General features: G+C 43.6%; 1 protein-coding gene across 5 annotated transcripts in view; it reads right to left on the reverse strand.

The window, feature by feature from the left end:
• LOC122798540 overlaps positions 1 to 21,603 on the reverse strand; it is a 1,608,245-nt gene that overhangs the window by 1,502,652 nt on the left and 83,990 nt on the right. For 4 of the 5 annotated variants that reach the window (XM_044067582.1, XM_044067580.1, XM_044067579.1 and 1 more), the window contains exon 2: positions 15,249 to 15,355. The exons of the other annotated variant lie outside the window; for it this stretch is intronic. In XM_044067582.1, the coding sequence (XP_043923517.1) occupies positions 15,249 to 15,355 (107 nt within the window). The remainder of the gene's footprint in view (positions 1 to 15,248; positions 15,356 to 21,603) is intronic. 5 annotated transcript variants of the gene reach the window in all.

Here is a 21,603-nt window from a genome sequence, read left to right on the forward strand (position 1 = left end):
ACTCTCCTCATAGCTTTGAAAGCACCACGGCTCCGATGAGAAGGAATAGACGGACCCGAAGGAATAGCCTGATCCTCCCACACTGAAGCCATGGGCTCCGAGCCCGAGGTAGGAGCCGAGCTTATCCGAGCCGAAGCCCCGAGAGGAAGAGTCAGCACCGACAAGTCGGTACGACTACCCTCAGCAGACCTAAAAGGAGAGAGTATGGGCTCCTGGAGTCCCTGGTCTGGGCCGAGGAAGTCTGAAAAGATGGAACCGAAGATACGGGGGCAGGTCTCGGCTCCACAGGATCAACAAACATCAGGTCAACCTCCTCTGGCTCCGAAGGTCCGGTACAGCTCGGAGGAGGAGCAGTCAAGTCCGGAGTGATGGTCTTCGGCTCCGAGGGGTGTGTCGGAGCCGACAATAATTTGGCAAGGCCTGGTGCCCTTAAGAGCTTCTGCACCAAATGGTCCATATCCAGATCAGAGAGGCTGACAGAAGACTTTGATGAATGCACAGATGGTGCCATATGAAGCAAAGGAGATGAAGGACTCTCAGAGACCGGCTCCAAGGCTGTGAGCTGGCTCCGACAGGAAGACACACTCGGCCCTGAGGTCAATGGAACTGATGGCCCTGAATCATCCATTATCTTAGCCTTCTTAAATCCCCTGGAATCCGCAGAAGATTTTGAAGACTTAGATGACTTGCTGGCACCATCCTGGTCACTCAAAGCTTCAGAGAAGGGGTGCTTAAGCAAGACCCAATCCATCAATTTTCTCTTCCTTTCTAACAGCACTCTAGAAGAGAAGGAATGACAAATACTACAAGATTCTTGTAGGTGCTTTGCACCCAAACAGTATACACACTGAACGTGCCCGTCAGTGACTGACATCTTTTGTACACAGTCTGGACATTTCTTGAAGCCAGACTTAGATTTTTCATTAACTTCAGACATAATTATGCTAATGCTTAAACTCCATCACAACTAATAGCAAATATGAAACACTTTTAACACTAACACACACACACACACACACACACATATATATATATATATATATATATATATATATATATATATATATGGTTTACTATCATAATGTCGAAATTTTAAATAAAATGTGTACATATTTGCGAATTGTTTTGCCGAACGTACACATTTTTATATGGCCCTAATGTCAAAAACAAGTGTAAAATGTCGCTCGTGACATTTCCGACAATCAACAGCACTCCCACCAGTCCCGTAACTCCCTACCTAACTAGCCTACACTCACGGTTATGCAGGGGGGGGGCGAGCCCCCCTGCGCCCCTCACACCCCCCAACTTAATATTCCAACTCCGAGATCACACTACAGTGAGGAAAGGGATGTATTTCCCTAACCGCACTGTACCGCGATCCCCTTACATGAGCGAACATTATAATTGCGAATGCACAGTCCATTCGCAATGATAACGTTTGCTCACATAACCTGCCAAACTATGACGTATTCGAACATATGTTGTTCGAATACTTCATAGCCGGAACTCCGGTCCGCTAATGATTGGCAGTTGATTTTTACGTACCGGCTTGCCAGGCCTGACGCACAACCTTCAACGAAGGTACGCCCATTCACGCATGTCTCCACGCAGAAGACGCTCTAGCTGAGAATCGTACTGGACAGTGTCTTACTGTGAGTCGACAACGCTACCGCAGCACATATATATATATATATATATATATAAACTGTATATATATATATATATATATGAATATATATATATATAAACTGACAAAACTATCTAATAAACTCTATCACAACTATCCACTAAAGGCCAAGGCCAAAAACTGCCAGAACAACTATTAATAAGGAAGGGGCTAACAGTCTAAAATCACACTAAAGTAGCACCGAACTAACACTATAAGAAAATAGAAAAATTTTGTAAAAACTTGCTAACAGATGAAAACAGTCTCGAGCAATGCTGAAACCAAGAGATTCGTGCCGCAGCAAACTAGATCTGGGGTAATTCCAGCAGTGCATCATGGGATAAGGGGCTTGGTCTCGAGCTATTGCTAAACCTTGAGCTTTGCTATCAGCCGTGTCGGAGCCGAGGATCGGCTTCAAACCCATCAGTGAGAATAAACGGCGAGATTTAACAACTTTACATGATGCGTTTCCCGTATCTGTCCATCGTCCTAGAGTCTCTATTAGGAGGATGGACAGAAGAAGAGGTTTCTGACATCTCTTTCTTGGTGGCCACCGCCACCACCATGGCATCAACGGGAACTCCCTTCATAAGAAAAGTCCTGTCTAGGGGGGAGGTGATAAATTTGTTAGGCCTCTGAGGGACCAGTTCCATGGAATCAGGAGGCTCCCACGCCCTTCGAGCGACCAAATCCATTAGTTAGTCAAAGGGTGGAGTAACCCAGGAGGTGGAATGTTGAAACCCAAAGGCCTACAGGAGCACTGACTCATCCTCAGTAGGGGTAATGGGCTGCCAATCACCCCTCTGCTTTAGTATTTCCAGGATGTCTGCAAAGGAGACATCCTCCGAGGGGGTCTGTGGGGACCTTTCTGATTCCTCTAAGTCGGTGTCTGATGTCAAGGATTCCTGAGGGGATTCCAAATGCCTCCTCTTCCACAATCTCTTTCTGGAGACCTCATCAGTGGGGGCATCTGGTGAAGTCTCAGTAGAGCAGGGGTCACCCGATGGGGTTACCCGAGGCTCTGGGTCTCAACGCTTGGTAGGAACCTGCGATGTAGAGGCAGAACACGGCCCTTTAGGGGAGGAAGAGGAAAGATCCGAGGATGTGAGGGCCTTGGTCTTAGCAGACATAACCCTCTTCATGGCATCAAAGACTCCGGTGTCCTGACCCAAGGAATCCGCCGGTTCTGAGGAAGACAGCAACCTCCTCGGTGCCGAGACCACGGGCTCTGAACCAGAGGACGGAGTCGAGCTCATCTGTGTCGAAGCCCCAAGAGGAAGAGTCGGAACCGACACATGGGTTCAACTCTCCCCCCTGGAATTGACGAGGGAATGTCAGCTCCAAGATTCTTCGAATGGAACCGAAGAAATCAAGGTCGACGGCGCTGAAGGCACTGGGACAGGTCTCGGCTCCAAGAGTTCCAAAACCATCAGATCTTCTCCTTCCGGCTCTGAAGGCTCGGCTAGCCTTAGAGGAGGAGTAGTAACAGCCAATGGAACGGTCGCAGGTTTCAAAGTCAGTTGGGACGAATCTGGGAGTAATTTGGCCAAAGCCGGGTTCTCTAAGAGCTTCTGCACCACACAGTCCACACTGATGTCCGAAAGAGTCCCCAAAGAATGGGTCGAAGGAGCCAAAGAAGCCACCGACCTAAGGATCGAAGACTTTAAAACCTCTGACACCAGCTCCAGCACTGGGGGTTTGGCTCCGAGATATTAGCTCGGTGCACGGCCTCGAAGACTGTGGAGCTGGCGACCGCGCCTTCACAGAGGTGCTCGGAACAGAGGACCTGGGTTCCGAGGACACCTTTGAAGACTTCGACCCCTTCGAAGACTTGGAGGTCTGGTCAGCCTTGTCCAATGCTTCATGAAAGTCTGGCTTCAACAGCCCTCTATCAACAAACTTCCTTTGCCTCTCTAATAGAACCCTGCCGCTGAAGGAGTGGCAGAGCAATCCTCTAGTAAATGTACTGGCCCCAAGCAATACACACAAGAAACATGGTTATCCATAATGGACATTTTTTGCCCACAGCTACACCTCTTAAAACCCGATTTCTTCTTCTGATCAGACATAATAGCAAGACTCCTATTATCAGATTCCTGATAAAGAGAAACACTAAAGTTACAGTAAGAACAAGTATACCGTACTAAATGCAATCCACAGAACAACAATATCTATCTATAGGTCTAAATATCTATATTAAAAAACACACACTATCTAAGAGTAAGGGATAGGGAACACAAGTCAACACAGCCCTGCCAACTAAAACGCAAAGGCAGCACACAATATTAAACTAAAGAAATGGCCAAAGGCCCAAGAGCAACCATTCCAAGTTCTAAGAAATATAAATATATAAACACGTGATAGGCTATATGCCCCAAAAAACACATAATATCTATATATATATATATAAAACTACTCTAACTATGCAGAAAAGTTTTTGAAATTTTTGTCCAAAGACAAGAAAAAAGGTTTACTGGCCCGAGCTTCTCTGAAGATCGTACGATCCGTTGCAGCTGCAAACTAGATCTGAGGTTAGTCAGAGAGCATCATGGGATAGTGACTGTGCCTCGAGCTACTCAAAGATCTTGAGCTTGGAAAGTGGCCGACTCGGAGACGATGGATCGGCTCCGAACCCACGTGTAAGAACAAATGGCAAGATTGAACAACCTCACATCTACTAGCATACTGTCCGTTTGAATTGCAATATTCCAGGTTGGAAGTGTGTCTTGTAAAGACCTACAATGCTAGGAGGGCAGCTCTCATTTCTAGGACTCTGATATGTGTGTTGGCCTCTTTGGGGGACCATGCAACTTGGACTGTGCTTCCCAAGAAGTGCCCCCATCCAATCTGACAGGCATCTGTGGTCATTGGGCCTTGGGTTGAGGGAGAACAAAGGGATGTCCTTCTTGTATTTGATTGGAATGGATCCGCCATAAAAGGTAAGTTTTGCAAGCTTGACTTGACTGGATAAGGGTTGTTGGAGAATAGACCACTGAGTAGCAAATATCCATTGAAGGATCCTCATATAGTACCTTGCCAGTGACTGCCGCTGACATTGATCCCATTGTTTGGAGTATCAGACAAGCTGAAAGAGAAGAACTATGAATGATCTTTTTGACTTGGAACCAAATTATTTGAACCCAGGACAGGGGGAGAGATGCTATTTGAGTGACCGTATTGAACACAGCACTGATGAATTTCAATATCTAAGATGGTTTGAGTTGAGACCTGTTGCAACTGACAGAAATTCCCAGACGAGAGCATAACTGGAGTAAGCAGTCCCAAGCTTGAATTAGATGATGCCTGGTCAAAGCGGTTATAAGCCAGTCATCCAGATACAGAAACACTCAGAATCCCTGCAGTCTCAGGTGAACTGCAACTACTACCATACACTTGCGGCTGTGGTGAGACCAAAGGCAGTGCTCTGAAGTGGTAATGACTGGCTCCCAGCCAGAAGCATATATATCTCCTGGACCTTCTGTTCATCTTTATATGATAGACCACATCCTGAAGATCTATCAAGCACATCCAGTCAACTTTGTGCACTGTACTGTGACTATCTGGAACTTTATGCTGAACTGATCAATTTAGTTTGCTGAGATCCAAAACTGATCTCCAGTCCCCTGTCTTCTTTGGCACTAGAAAGAATTCTGAATAATTTTTTAACTCTTTGTGGTCTGGGGGACCTCGTGGATGACTCTGTTTTTCTAGCAGCGTCTTTATTTCTCGTGCTGCTGCTTCCCTCTGATTGGGTGGAACATCAGGGATTTTGTTTGATACTAGTGGGGGTGGATGAGAAAATGGTATTATATAATCTCTGGATATTATAATCCGCACCCAGGAATATTTTGCAATTTCTAGACAGGCTCTTATACTAGTGGGGGTAGATGAGAAAATGGTATTATATAATCTCTGGATATTATAATCCGCACCTAGGAATATTTTGCAATTTCTAGACAGGCTCTCTGGTGTAGGGATAAATGACCCCTGATTGCTTCCAGAGATGGACAGTCTGGCCTCCTTTCAGAAGCACCAGGGATGGTGTCTTCTATTAGACTTCCCCCTCTGCCCCTGGGGGAACCGTCTCCATGTGGATCTTGGAAGGGAGCCTGGGATTTTTTGAAACACATTTTCTGTCCACCTCATTGGTTCCTAGAAAAGATCTGTTGAGGGGTTGAACAATGTACGCCCACAGCAGACAGTTTTTTTCCTTCCTACACATACCTAGAGAGTGCATCATTAACTTTGGGGCCAAATAAGGAACTTCCATCAAAAGAAGTATTGACAAAGGAAGATCTGAAGGGTTTGGCAAAGGTACACATGTGCATCCAGGCATGTCTTCTGATGGAAATGCCTGAACCCACTGCCCATGAGGTACTTTCAGCCACGTGGGAGATAAGCCGCCTCATGTGCGAGTTTGAAATGGACTGGGTAGCCAATTGTGAGGATAAAGTCCTCTCTGCCTTGAAGGATGTGGTCCCAGAGAGGAATATGGAATGTTCTTTAATCGAATCCCTCTGAAATCTTTTAAAATGTGTCAAACAATCAGACGACTTAAGAACGAAGGTCACTGAAGCATAGACACACTTCCCAAATCTGTCCAGCACCCTAGACTCCCTATTAGATGGGGTGGGCAGAATAAATTTGTTCTGCCAGTTCCTTCTTAGTGGCCACCACTACGACCATGGCATCAATGGTTACTCCCTTACTCCAATATGTTCTATCCTTGAGTGGTGCCAGGATCCTATCTGGTTTCTTAGAGATGGACTCAATCATGTCAGACTCCTTCCATGCCCATCAAGAGACCAAATCAATCAGCTCATCAGTGGGTAGAGTCACCCAGGAGGTTGAGAGGCCAGCACCAAAGGCTTCCAGAAACACTCCTCTTGGGAAGGGTTATTGGGGGGACTAACTACATCTTTGTTTCAGGAATTTTAATACGTCTCCAAATGAAACGCAACCAGGTGGTGATCTGAGGGACCCTTCCCCTTCATTAAAGTCAGTGTCTTCTGTGACAGACTCTTGTGGAGAGTGTAAGTGCTTCTTTTTGTACTTCCTCTTCTTAGGGACTTCTTCGGTGGGATGCTCCGGAGAGGTGTCGGAAGAGATTACTATACTCTGCTGGGTGGTCTGAAAACTGGTTCGGGCTGGCTGTCCCAGTGGAACACATGACTGAGGCTCTGGACACTGAATTGAATGGGACTGGGTAGTTGGAGCTGAAAAGGAAAGAGAAGTCTGAACTATGGGAACAGAAAAGCATCTCTCCACTACCTTGAAGGCAGACTGCCCTGGAAAAAAGGAAACCGACGGAACTGATAAGGCAGGCTTATGGACTGATGGTTCCCTTCACCCCAAAAGTAAACTAATTGAGGAGGGAGTTGGAGCCGAGCTGTCCAATGCTGAAGCTCCACAGGGCAGAGACAGCTCAGACAACTTTGGAGTCAAGTCAAACACCCCAGAGCAGGCACCAAAAAGCTCCGAGAGTAGTCCAGCTCCGAAGTACTTGGCGCCAAGCCACTCAGACACCATCAGAGTTGAAGATGCTAACATCTTCAGATCTGAGGCAAACTACTCCAAGACTTTCTAATCTGATGGCTCTGAAACCAAAGGTCAGATTGGTGAAGGAGCTAATAATGGAGGAGTAACACTGACAAGGATCTCCAGACCCAAAGGGGTCGGACCTGGGAGAACTCCCATTTGTATCTGCATCCTGATGAACTTCCTCATCATCTTTCCACATCAGCTTCTGTAAGGTGCTTGGAAGAGCGAATGAATGAGGCCATGGATGAGGGTCTTGAATGGTGCCAAGGAGATTGTGCCAAAATGGGGATGGGAGCCAAGAGGAGATCAGATCCTGCAAAAGCTATAGTGACTGAATCTGTGGAGATTTAGTGGATCTAGGTTTTAGATCCAAAGTTGTCGGCTCTGACTTTTTTGGCTATTTTAAGAGGAGGTTCAGATAGCCAATCTGAAGCAGCAGACAATGACAGATCTGGAGATCTCTTACATGATTCTTTAGTGTGAGAATTTCTTTTTTTGTATACTCTTTTGGTGATCTAAGCCCCAGAGGTCGTAGAAGCAGGTTTAGAGGGCAGCAATCCCCTAAGAATTAGTTTATGCTTCCTGTCGATTGATGCACAAGAATTAAACCCTTTACAGATATCACAGTCAGAGTCCAGATGAGAGGGGCCTAAACAACAGACACAATTTGAGTGTGTGTTTGAGCTGGGTATTTTATGGCCACATGCCACACTTTTTTGTCAGACATAGTAAAACAGCAAAAGAGATAAAAATAACTTAGAAAAATCCTTTTTGATAGATAAGAAAAGACAAGCAAATACCATCAATAGTAAATAAAAGTGAAGTACTAAAAAGTACTATGCAGAATACCAGCAATGGTATTTAAGGTATACTCTAAGAGTAAACTAAAAAAGGTGAAAGAGATTTTACAATAACTTATTAGAGAATTAAAGGGAAGAAAAGGATCAAAAAATTAATAGAATATTTGTCTGAAATAGAAATTAAGCTAACTTGTGAAAACAACATAAGGCTTACTCAAGAGTTTTCAGTGACCACGTCCAACACTATGGTGGCAAATGAGATCGAAGGTATGTAAGGTGATGAGGGCATTATGGGTAAAGGAAGGAGCTTGAGAGTTTCAGTGTTCTAAGAGCGAAAATTACAACATCAGATAAAGCTTTCTATATAATATGTAATTTATATCATGAAATGTTTTATACAGACACTGTTGAGAACAAAAATTGTTGTACTTACTCTAACTTTTTTTTTCTCTCTTTTGTTCCTTTTAGTGTCCTTCTAAACATTAATGATATGAAGTGGGGTATATGCCTGTCAGTCCACCAAAAAGTTTAACAATGTCAACAAAAACCTAATCCTTCTCAAACACTTTTTCTTGTAAGGCCATATTTCACACAACTCATGCTATATAGTCTCAAATTTACTTACTAATTTCAGTGTTGCTGGTCTTCTTATTCATCTCCATATCCCAACCCCACAATCCGACTAGAGTCCAGGGTAATCCCAATTCTTCTAGTCAATTCCTGTGCTTGTTTTTGGTCTCTCAAGCATTTTCTGTTGGAACATTGAAAGGGGCTTCACTGGCAAAGCCTCTCTATGAGCTTTATTATCAGAAGACCAAGAATCTGAGTCCTCTTCTGTCGGACAGCTCACTATTTGTTGGACAAACTTCTGCATTTCTTCCTGAGCCTGTTCTGCACTAAAACATTAATTTGCTCCTACAGGAAAAAAATATTCTCATTAAGACAAATGGATATAGCAACTTGAATCTCACACCTATCCCTCGACATACCCCGCTTGCTAGGATAAATTTGATTCTCTTCTGCATGGTGTACAGGGAATAGTCATTTCCCACAAACATTTTACTGTCTCCAACTGCCACAATTTTGTCAGGATCAAATATTTCTGCTGGCATGATTGCATCTTTATTAATACAGGTCTTGGCTGCTTTCTCACGGCCAGATTTGGCACATACACACAATGTGCTCTTTCAATTAACAAATTCTGTTGTGGAATACCAGTCAAGTTATTTATTTGTGCTTTCATAAAATTAATACAGTCTGTTTTCTTTCTAGTTTCTTTTACTTGAGTTTATATACTACTTTAATGTTTCATTTGTTTTAATCATCTCTGAGCACATCTGACTTGTCTTTTTCCTTTATATTACTGGACGCCATCTCTTGTATTAAAACTGGAGCTCAAACTGCATTTTGCTGAACAGCTGCAGGATTCTTCCCAGTCAGTGCTTTTTCTTTTCACCTTTTCGAGTTGATTTTCTATCAGGCTCTCTAAGCTTCTTCTTTGCTGTCATTCAGGCAGTGTACTTACTAGCCAGTAACTGAATTTTACTAAAACAGTCAGAATTACTGGCCCTTATCTATCAGTTTTTTTTTTCACACTGGGAGAGCTGAATTAAGCTTTTGAATCTTGATCAGTGCGCAGCCATCCTGGAAAAAAAATGAACTTGTCATTTCTGAACAAACAGAATACAGTACGTCACATCCCCACTTTAACATCCAGTAGGAAGACATTTTTCATTAAGCGTACCAAGTTGGGCTCCAGAAAATCTTTATTATGGGACAGATTTGGCTGTGTGTGACAGAGTGACTGCTATATCAAGCATACAGACACTGCAGAGCATTTTCTGAATTCTAGTAATCTGGTCCATTGACTAAACTAGCAACTAAAAATCCAGACACAAAGATTTCCTGCAAATATGGGTATCAAACTCCATCGCTTAATCTGCAAATGTCCTTATTGCAAATGTAATTTCAAAGTAAAAAAAAAAAGGCAGAAGCAGACTGCTTGTATCTCTGTGCCAGTATGGAAAATATGGAAGCAATGATAATTAGAAGTTATGTACCTACCATAACGTTCCATGTTAGTTGTCTTCTCTCGCTTTCTTTCTTGCTGGATGGGTTCGGAGCCGATCCTCGGCTCCGACTCGGCACTTGCTTTAGCTCGAGAACTCCTTTTACCAGCTCGAGGCAACCCTATATCCCATGATGCAAGGCGGAACTACCTCAGATCTCGTTTGGCAGCTAACTGACCCTGCTAAAGACTATCCTAACATAATTAGGAACCATGGTTCCTAAAAGAAGTCCTCATAACAATGCTCCAGAGGAAGCAATCTAATAGGAACTCTCCAAGATCTGTCCAGGCCAGGGGGAAGGAGGGAGGGACACAAGAAAGAAGGCGAGAGAAGACAACTAACATGGAACGTTATGGTAGGTACATAACTTCTAAATGTTAAGTTGTCAATCTCGCCTTCATTCTTGCTGGATGGGACCGCGTCCCTAGCACCTGTATCCCGGGTGGCTCAATGGAACAGACTCTTGAGAACTGTGGAACCAAAACTGGCCCTATCTCTGGAGGCCAAATCCAACTTGTAATGAGACACAAAGGTATGAGGCGTGGCCCAAGTAGCTGCTGCACAAATAGTGTCAATGGGAAGTCTATCCTGAAAGGCTACAGAAGTGGATAGACTCCTGGTCAAATGTGCTTTTGGCTTAGAAGATAGTTGTTTGCCCCTGAGAGAGTACACATAGGAAATGGTGGAAGTCAACCACCTAGATAAGGTCACTTTAGAAACTGGAAGACCTAACCTGTTTTCTGCATAGGAGACAAACAATTGGTCTGATTTTCTAATTTGTTTAGTTCTATGCAAGTAGTACCTGAGCTGACGATGGACATCCAAAAAGTGCAGCTTCTGTTCAGCTCTGTCAGAATAGTTAGGAAAGAAAACTGGTAGATCTATAGATTGGTTAATATTGGTTTGAGATACAACCTTGGGAAGAAAGGAAGGGTTAGTTCTTAACAAAACCCTATCCTTATGAAAAACCAGATAAGGTGAACGAATGCAGAGGGCCTGTATCTCAGAAACTCTTCTTGCAGAAGTAACAGCCAGTAAAAATATAGTTTTCCACGTCAATAACTTCAAAGAACATGTAGCAGACGGTTCGAAAGGAGGTAGAATTAGGGATGCCAACATTAAGTTTAGATCCCATTGCGGAGGAGGATGTTTCACAGGCGGTTTTAGGAGAAAAACTCCTCTCAAAAAGGCCTTGCATAACCTATGAGACATGATGTTATTGTCATGCAAGCCAACATGATACTTGGAAATAGCAGCCAGTTGTACTTTGACTGTAGATGACGAGGATCCTGAATGAAAAACCTCCGCCAGGAAATCCAAAACAGAATGTACAGGAGCAGTAAAAGGATCAATATTTCTGGCGTTTGCCCAAATTGAAAAACGTCGCCACTTGCTAGCATAAATAGTTCTAGTGGGCGACTTCAAAGAAGACACTAAAATGTCTCTGACTGAGTCAGAAATCATTGGTAGCCTGAAGTGGAGCAACCAAGCAGTGAGGTTGAGAGAATGAATGGCCCGGTGCTGCTGACCCGACTGGTGGATCAAAAGATCCAGAACTGGGTCCAGATGCCAGGGCTGCACCAGAAGATGACGATGTAGAGACGGAAACCAAATTTGTCGAGGCCAATATGGAGCAATGAGGATCAATTTGGCTCTCAAAACGGTGGCTTTCTGAATGACTTGTGGAATCAATGGAAAGGGAGGAAAAGCATAAAGAAGTCCCCGAGGCCAATCCTGGGTTAGAGAGTCTCTCAAGGGTTGGCCTGGAAGGGGAAATAGTGTGAAGTAATCTGGGCACTTGCTGTTTTGAGGGGTAGCGAAAAGATCGCAAGAAGGAGTGCCCCACTTCAGAAAAATCTGATCCACTACAGATTGATTGAGAGACCACTCGTGAGGCATCAGAATAGATCTGCTTAGCCTGTCCGCCAATAGGTTGGACCTGCCGGGGATGTCGTTGCTATCAGAAACCGCTGAGAAGAGATCGCCCATTGCCAAAGTCTGAGAGCTTCGACATAAGGGATAGGACCTGGTTCCGCCCTGTTTGTTGATGTACCAGACCACGGACATGTTGTCCGTCTGTACTGCAATAGTCCCGTGGGAAGAAAGTCGCCGAGGGCTTGCAACGCGTTAAAAGCACTGCTCTCATCTCCAGGACATTTATGTGCAGATGGTATTCTATGGGTTGCCACGTCCGTGGACCATCCTGCCCTGATAATGCCCCCACCTGATCAGGGAGGCATCCGTGGTGACTGTGGCAACTGGAGGAGGGGAACAAAGGGTCGACCCTGATGAACAAGTGGGAAGCATATCCACCAGCCCAGATGAGCCCTGCAAGACTGTGTCACTAAGATCTCGTGTCTCATCGGAAGATCGTGATACGACCACTGTGTGAAAAGCATCCACTGCAGGAGACGCATGTGAAAGCGAGCCAGTGGTAGAAGAACAATGGCCGCAGCCATTAGACCTAGAACTTTCAGGACAAACCTGGCTTTGATCTTTTTGCTTTGTAACAGAAGCCGAACAAATTTTTGGATGTCCAGAATTCTTTGATCTGTTAGCCTGGCTAACATTTTGACGGTATTTAACTCTGCGCCTATAAAGGTGATAGATTGGCAAGGCAGCAGAGAGGATTTTTCGAAATTTACCGAAATTCCCAGTTTCTTGCAAAGCTGTAGGGTATAGTCTCTGGACCGAAGAAGCTGATGCTTGGTGGTGGCGGAGAGGAGCCAGTTGTCCAAATAAGGAAACACCTGGAATCCTCGACGTCTCAGGTGAGCTGTGACCACTGCCATGCATTTGGTGAACACTCTGGGGGCTGAAGTGAGGCCAAAGGGCAGTGCTCTGAATTGGTAATGACTGGCTCCCAGCCGAAAGCGGAGAAACCTTCTGGAGCGTCTGTGAATCTTTATGTGATAGTACGCATCCTGAAGGTCTATAGAGCACATCCAGTTGTCCTTGCCCAGAAAGGGCAGAATGGATTGCAGCGTGACCATCCGGAATCTTGCCTTCTTGACAGACTTGTTTAGTCTGCTTAGGTCTAGTATCAGTCTCCAATCTCCCGTCCTTTTGGGGACCAAAAAGAATCTTGAGTAGAAGCCGGATCCTACTTGGTCTGCCGGCACTGTCTGGATGGCTCTTTTTTCCAGGAGTTTTGAAACCTCCTGTCTTGCCAAATCCCTTTGACCGGGTGAGATGTCTGGAAGGGATTGTAGAGGTACGGGAAACCTTCAAGGGGATTTTGTAACCCTCGGATATGATCGACTGTACCCACTTCTCTTGGGATAGGGATTGCCAGGCTACTGGGTACAGTGAAATTCTTCCCCGACTGCCTCCAAGGGTGGACAGTCGGGCAACACCTCAGGGATGCTGAAAGGGCTTCTCAGGAAGAGATTCCCTGTTGCCCTGGTTCTGAGGACCCCCCCCTGCCTCTAGGGCGGCGTCTATTATTGTTACCCCCTCTGCCTCTGGGGGTAAACTGACCACGTGTGTCCGGTGTAGCTCTTTGGGCTTTTCGGAACCACATCTTCCCCCCCTTCTGACCCTTGGGATAAGGTCTAGAAGGAGTGGAAAACTGGACTCCAACGGCAGAAAGAGTTTTACCGTCCTGCTCACATCTGGTCAAAGTATCCTTCACCTGAGGTCCGAACAAAGCCGAACCATCAAAGGGGGTGTTGGTGAAGGACGCCTTAAAGGGGTCCGCAAAATTACACAGCCGCATCCAGGCTTGGCGTCTAAACTGACGCTCAAAAAGGAAAAATAAACTCCTAACTACACTTTTCTTATTTTACTACGAAAAACTCACCTCAGCTGGCAAAGGAGACCTCTTTCGCTAAGCGGCAAACGAGATCTGAGGTAGTTCCGCCTTGCATCATGGGATATAGGGTTGCCTCGAGCTGGTAAAAGGAGTTCTCGAGCTAAAGCAAGTGCCGAACCCATCCAGCAAGAATGAAGGCGAGATTGACAACTTAACATCCTAACGTTATCTTTCCATAGCTTACTTTACGGGAAGGCATCTTGAAGGCCAATATAGCAACTTCCATTTCACATAGAAAGTGGAAGCAGAACAGAGTTATCTGCAGCATGAACTTGCAGTGCTTCTTCTGGGTCACAAAAAGACTAAAATGGCATACAATGAGGAACATTTGAAGGTCCCTAACATCTCTGGTAGAAAAACTAAGACAGGTGTAAAACTGGTTTCCTATCAGAAGTGTGGCACTCTAAATGTGAGTTTCACAACTTTGAAAAATAAAAACTGTCACTACATAACAAACACAGTGAAATTCAATATTTGTTGCAATGCAATCCATGTGTTTTTCTATGGAGGAGTTTTCAACCCCTGTACTCTCCCTGACATGGAAGGCTATGTCCTCCAAACCACTACTACTTATATGTACACTAACTCCAAGACTGCTATACACTGGATAAGAAGAATATCCTGAGGAAGGACAACCTCAGATATTGCATAAATCCTTCAGACTTACACTTCATGCACTCAGTTCTAATGATCACGGTTATGGAACTTCTAAAGGAGGCCAGTGAAATGGTGACACACCCACAACCACCAATGCCATGGAATATGCTAGATGGATGGCTGTTTTGCACATCACAGCCTGGACTTCAGAAGACAGCACTCTTATGCTGTGGCACACTGTGTGGGATAATGGATGAAAGGAGCAGGCCCTAACTTGACTTCAGACATGCATTTTGTGAACTACATCTAAAACGCAATGGTATATCATGGTGGTTTTCCAGGCCTTCAAATAGAGTTGTAGTCTTGTCCCAACAACGAGTTAAACAGCAAGTAAAGTGATAGGCCTCCTGCTACAGTCTCCATCTGGTTTCTAGAATCAGCTTTGGTAAGATTAAACCTCTCTTTGATCTTGTCTTCTCATTTCACGGTTTTGTAAGTCTCATTTTTAAACACAGATACCACATTGCCATTTCCACAATATGAAGTAATGTAGAAGGATAGCAATAAAAAGAATACAAAATGTGTGGAGGAAGAGAGAAAATCATAAAACATAAAGGGTAAGACGTTATCTTAAAACTACTACTGTTAAAATGAAATGCACTATTTATTACTGTATCTGAACATTGGTGCCAGTCTGTTATTACAAATGTATCCAAATCATGATCAGTAATGGTACTTCAAAGAAAGTAATACAGTTTTACCAGTCTGTTGCATCTTGAACACTCAGACACCCTGCCTGGATAGCAGCTTGGATCTGTGCTTCATCAAAGCCCATTTCATACAGAGTACGAAAGAGGTCGCTGATTGTCTGCAGGACAAAGAGGAAAATGTGGAAGATTTTACAAACAGTTTCACTAGTTTGACTGAATTAATCCCACTTTTACATAACAGCAGTGTGATTTTTACACTCGAGCACTGAATAATAAAGTATAGCTGTGCAAGATCTTATCATAACAGCAGATGTCCTTCTCTTCACTGTTGCAGTATTCCTAACTGAAGGAACCTCCTGCCAAGGGCAGCCCAAAGTTCAGCCAGTACACCAAAGCCTTTAAAGAACTGACATGCGCTGTACATCACACATATGCTTCCCACATGAGGTGTAAGGCATAAAGGTGATGTACAGATGCATAAGCATAGACATGAAAAAGCCACAGGAAGAAGAGAATATCCATAGTGACAATGAAGAGCATGTACATCAAGAAGGAGAAAAAGGAGAAGAGCCCCTGGGACATGAGGGCAAGAAAAAACAGTCAACAGCAGCGGGGGCAGAATAAAGAGATCAAATATTGCAGCAGTGAAGAGAAGGACATCTGCTGTTATGGTAAGATCATACACAATTGCTATATCCTTCTATATCAAGGTTTCAATATTCCTAACTGAAGGGAGGATGCAAAAGCTCAAGATGAAACCTGGGAGAAGGACAGCACTGAAGTGCCCTCCAGAAATCCATGCATGATAGCCCTGGCAAAGCCACCTCTAGTCCTGGAAGGATCATCCAACTTGTAATGCTTAGTGAAGGTATGACCTGAAGACAAAGCAGCAGCCACAAGGATGGAATTAGTGTACAGACCCCTGGAAAAAAAGCACCAGAGGAGGCAACACCCCTGGCAGAATGAGCCTTTAGGGATGAGGAAAGATACTGACCATTAAAAGAATTAAAAAAATAAATAAATAAATAAAATAAAAGAAATGGCCTTAAAAATCCAGGATGAGACTGTTTGCTTAGAAACTGCTAAACCCAAAGACCTGGGATGAAAGGAAACAAAAAGCTTTTCAGATTTATGAACATCCTTAGTTTTATCCAAATAATATCTGAGCTATTTATGCAAATCCAAGATGTCATTAATCTTCTCACTGTCAGAATGTGGAGAAGGAAAAAAAGGAAGGAAGATGAACAGACTGACTAAGAGACAACTCATTTATCAAACTGGGCATAAAAGAAGGATTAGTACGAAGAGACACCCTTGGCTCTGAAAAACTAAAAATGGAGGAACAGCCATGACAGCCTGAAGCCTTAGCTGAATCAAGGGCTAAAACAAAAGTCTCCCAAGTACAATACTGTATGGAAGCTGAAGCAGCAGGCTCAAAAAAGCCAAAATCAAATTTTCAAGAACAAAACTAAGGTCCTAGGAAGGCAGAATTGGCTTCCCTGGGAGGCCTGATTAACACCTTCAAGACACTACTTGACCTCAAATCTGCTTTAACTGAGGAATATTCAAACCCAGCATGGAGCAAATCACACAAATAACAGAGAACTGAAGGAATCTCCACAGATAAGGGATCCTGGTTTCGAGAAGCCCCTTTTCCATTTGGACAAATATGATTTCCCGGTACTTGGTTTCCTGGCCTCCTGCAGGACCCTAAAAAGAGGTGATTAAAAGGGATCAAACCTCTATCACCCATAGCATCAGTTGAAGACTGCTGAAGTGAGAATGGCTAAGAGACCCCTGGTTTTGTGTGACAGCCACCACCCAGTGAAGTAACTTGCGATGACTGCCCCTGGCTAAGTGAGAAAGAATGGGGAACCATTGTTGTCTGAGTCAAAAGGGAGTCACTAGCAAGATTTTGGGATAGTCCTGTCTGATCTTGTGCAAGATTCTCAGAAGCAGAGGAAGGAGAGGGAAAGCATACAAAAACATCCACGTCCAAGAAAAAGACTTCACTTTCTGAGCCAGGGGACATGGGACTGTGGAACAGAATAGAAGAAGCTGTCTGTTCAGAGGGAAGCAAAAAGATCTACCTGAGGAATACCCACTGGTGGACAATGTCCAGGAACACATCTCTGTAAGCATCAATTTGTAAACTGGAGTGCTGGACCTGCTGAGAGAGTCTGCCACTAAATTGTGCTCCAAGGGAATGTAAACTGCCTGAAGAGTCACTTGATGCTGGCAGATAGATACCAGACCTGAACAGCTAGTCTGCAAAGAAGATAGGACCTTGAACCCCCTTGCTTGTTGACATACCATATCTCTGTGGTGTTGTCTGTTAAAACTTTGAGGTACCCGAGGAAAAAAAGGGAATGAAAAGCCCTCATCTCCTTTATACTGATGTGGTCTGACCTTTGATGAGGAGGCCAGAGACCATGAATCGTGAGACAGCCAAAGGAGGCCCCATCCTCTTTCTGAAGTTTCTGTAAAAAGCTTGAGTCATTGATGGGGCATGGAAAGGAATCCCTGAATTGAGAGAGAGAGAGAGAGAGAGAGAGTTGATGAATCCATAACTAAAGTTCCAGCTTGAGACAAGGAAGCATGGCAATGCTGAATCCACACTGACTTAAGGTACCACTGTACCTTTTTCATATGGACCCTGGCCAGAGAAAGTATAGGAATGGTGGAAGTCATAAACCTGAGAACCCTGAGAAAGTACCTGGCTATGACTGACTGCAGAGGAAGAAGTGACTGGAAAAAGGCAATAAGAAACAAGACCTTGGTGCAGGTAAAGATGCTAGCGTGGGAAAGGTTTGGATCCTGCAAACCAAGGGAAACATGATCCTGAGAAGGAATCACAGCTGATTTTTGAACATTTATGGTGAACTCCATACTCTGCAACAAGGAAATAGTAAACTGCAGATCCTGAAGAAGAGCCTCGAGGGAGGAAGCTTGAATGAGCAGATCGTCCAGATAAGGAAAGATCTGAATGCCTCTCATCCTGCAAAAAGCAATGATGAGTAAGGCATTTGGCGAACACTCAAGGCAGTAGAGAGGCCAAAAAAACAAGCAGAGAACTGAAAATGCAAGGATAAAAAACACAGAAATGTAAACATTTCCTAAAAAGGGGATGGATGGGAATATGAAGAAAGGCATCGTTGAGATCTAGAGAGACCAAAAAGGCATGGGGAAGAAGACAAAAAAGGGCCTGAACAGAGAACATCCAAACATAAGGAATCCTGAGAAATATGTTGAGCTGTAAAAAGATCCAGAATTGGTCTCCAGGTGCCCTCTTTCCTGGGAAATAGAAACATTCTGGAATAAAAACCCCTTCCCAACCTCAGCTGGGGGTACAGCTCGAATTGTGCCCTGGGCCAGAAGGGAATGAAGTACCTCTGGGGTAGAAAAAGAAGCTGTTCCCAAGGAGGTTGAGGGATGCCCAAAAATGGAGGAAGGGATTTCCAAACCATGAAATACCCTTGGAGGATAACAGACAGAGCCCAAGAGTCTGTTGTGATTCTCAACCAGTTTGGAAGGGACAGGGAAAGATGAAAGTACAAAGGGACCTGGTCAAGGAAAAGGGAAGTGAACTGTCAAATAAAACCCAGCTTGGCCTGAAAGGAAGGTTTCTGGGAAGTAGGAGTTTGATTAAACTTAGCAGGAGGTACACATCTAGAACCCTTTTCACCTTTAGGTGGAGGTTGAGACTGCCTGTGAAGAAAAACATATTTGGAAGGGCAATTCCTCTGAAACTTAGGAATAGAAGAAATAAAAAAATCTTTCAACACCTGTAAGGCCTTACCCTTATCCTGATGAGACTTGAAAAGGTCAGCAGCAGTATCAAAGAGATTTTTACTGTCCAAAGGAGCATCTTACAATTTGGCCTTAATGTCATCAGGGAGTGTCTGGAGACAAAGCCATGAGTAACACTTCATATCCCACCCACCCCCAGGGGTCCTACATTTATATTTCTACAAGCCACACCTCCTACTACTGCTATCCTATCCAATTCACAGTCTCACAGATTGTGTAACTTCCCTCACTTAGTCACACCTACATACCACTTTAACCAACCCACCACTATCTCACTAAAGTCCTATACCATTACAGCCCCTTCCACTCTACCCCCTACTCCCACCACACACCCCTCTACAACATATCAGGAAACCCTACTTCACATACAACTACCTTATCATGTCTACAACTATCCTCCACTCACAACTTAAACTACCTATCACCTTCTTACTATTATTCCTTCTCATTACTACCTACTTCTTAACCTCCTATGAACACTCCTTAACTATTTCTCTCTCACTTCCCTCAAAACATACTAGTACACCTACAACATACCTACCTTCATCCTATTTACCTACCTCATCATAAACCATATATCTACTTCCCAAATACCATAGACTATTTCATTGTAAACTACTAAAAACTAAATCAAAGAAAGTATTTGACACATCTCTAAAACACATATCCAAAAACTATGGTCTACTACTCCATCTACTTCAGGACGGTGACATACACCCCAATCCCGGCCCTCAACCTACAACTACTGAAACACACAGTCACCATATAAAAGCTCTCCTTCCTCCATCAACTATAACTACAAACATACTATCCTTGGCCCACCTAAATATACGCAGTATCTGTAATAAAGTTAGTCAAATACACGCCCTACTAGAAGTACACAACTTTGACATTCTATGCTTATCAGAAACCTGGCTAAAACCATCTATTAAAGATATTGAAATTACCCCACCTGGATATAACATTGTTAGACTTGATCGCACCTCCAAGAAAGGAGGTGGAGTAGCTATCCTATATAAATCTAACCTGAAGCTTACTCTTCTTGACCTTGCTCTTACCCAAAACAATAATGTCGAAATAATCTGCTCTAGAGTTCAAATTAATACTACTAAATCAATAAACATCATTTGTGCTTATCTGCCTCCAGGAAATAATATCCCCACATTAGAACAACTTCTTGAACAACTCTCAAATTACCTCCCTCAAGAAACACTACTCCTTGGAGACTTTAACATTGACTGGAAATCTTGTAACAATGCTAACCCTACTTCCCATTTAAACCTTTTTGGTTTCAAACAACTAATTGATAGTGCCACTAGAATAAATAAAACAAGCAAAAAGAAACCACCTTAGACTGGGTTCTTACAAACTCCCCTCACAAAGCTACAAAACTGGCATCCTTCCTGATGACCTTAGCGATCACTCCCTCACATATGTCATTAGAGCTAAAACTCATCAAAACTTACCTACCTCACATAGAACACTATATTCAAAGAAACAATTTAATCCCCAAAGATTTCAAACAGAACTCTCACAATACAATTGGACCCCTCTAAAGCACCTCTCTCTCAACAAAGCCGTAGAATATTTCAACTCAGCATTCCTTACAATCCTAAACCACCATGCCCCAAGTCGTACCATTAGAATAAAGACCAGAACAGCACCCTGGCTTACCTCTAATACTAAACAAAAGATCAGGCTTAAAAATAAATCTTGGAAGAAATGGCTCCTCTAGAAACCCAACAGACTATCAAACCTTTAGAGAGCTGAGAAACAAAACCAAAAATGCTATTATTTCAGACAAAAGAACTACTATGTAGAACTTCAGCAATCCACAAAAAGAACCAAAAAGGTTCTGGTCTACTATCAATCATCTACTTACCCCAGGTAAAATAGTAACACCTAACCCACAGTATCTAGACCCTGATAATCCCTCTTTAATAGCCAATAACTTCAATAGCTTCTTTACTACTTCCATACAAACACTAGCAAGCCATTTATCCCCTGATGCTTCCCAACTGATCTTAAGTAACGCCAACAAAGTCATTCCTTCCCTTCAACTTCAACCCATACCCACCTCCTACATACAATCTCTCTTACAAAAACTTAAACCCACTACCCCTCAGCAGATAAGCTTCCTGCTGAATTCCTTCAGGAAGCAGCAAAGCTATAGCCTACCCTGTTTCGATCCTAATAAACAGATCCATAAAAGAAAGTGATTTTCCAGCAATCTGGAAGATATCACACATCATACCCTTACATAAAGGAGGCAAATCCACTGACCTCTCTAACTACTGCCCAATAGCACTATTATCTCCACTAGCTAAAATCATGGAAAAATGTATACACAAACAACTACTTAACCATCTCCTTCAAAATAACCTACTAGCAAACACTCAACATGGATTTAGACCCTCACATAGTACGACCACTGCACTACTTTCCTTTACTAACACAATAAACTGTAACCGTAATAATAACAAACTAACTGCTTCTCTTTTCCTAGACCTGTCAAAAGCCTTCAACATGGTCAACCATAAACTTCTCCTACATATACTAAACTCACTTGCCTTGGATTTTTCCTCCTTAACCTGGT

The sequence above is a fragment of the Protopterus annectens genome, chromosome 3.part1 (assembly GCF_019279795.1).
Source record: "Protopterus annectens isolate FY-2018-M chromosome 3.part1, PAN1.0, whole genome shotgun sequence".
NCBI lineage: Eukaryota > Metazoa > Chordata > Ceratodontiformes > Protopteridae > Protopterus > Protopterus annectens.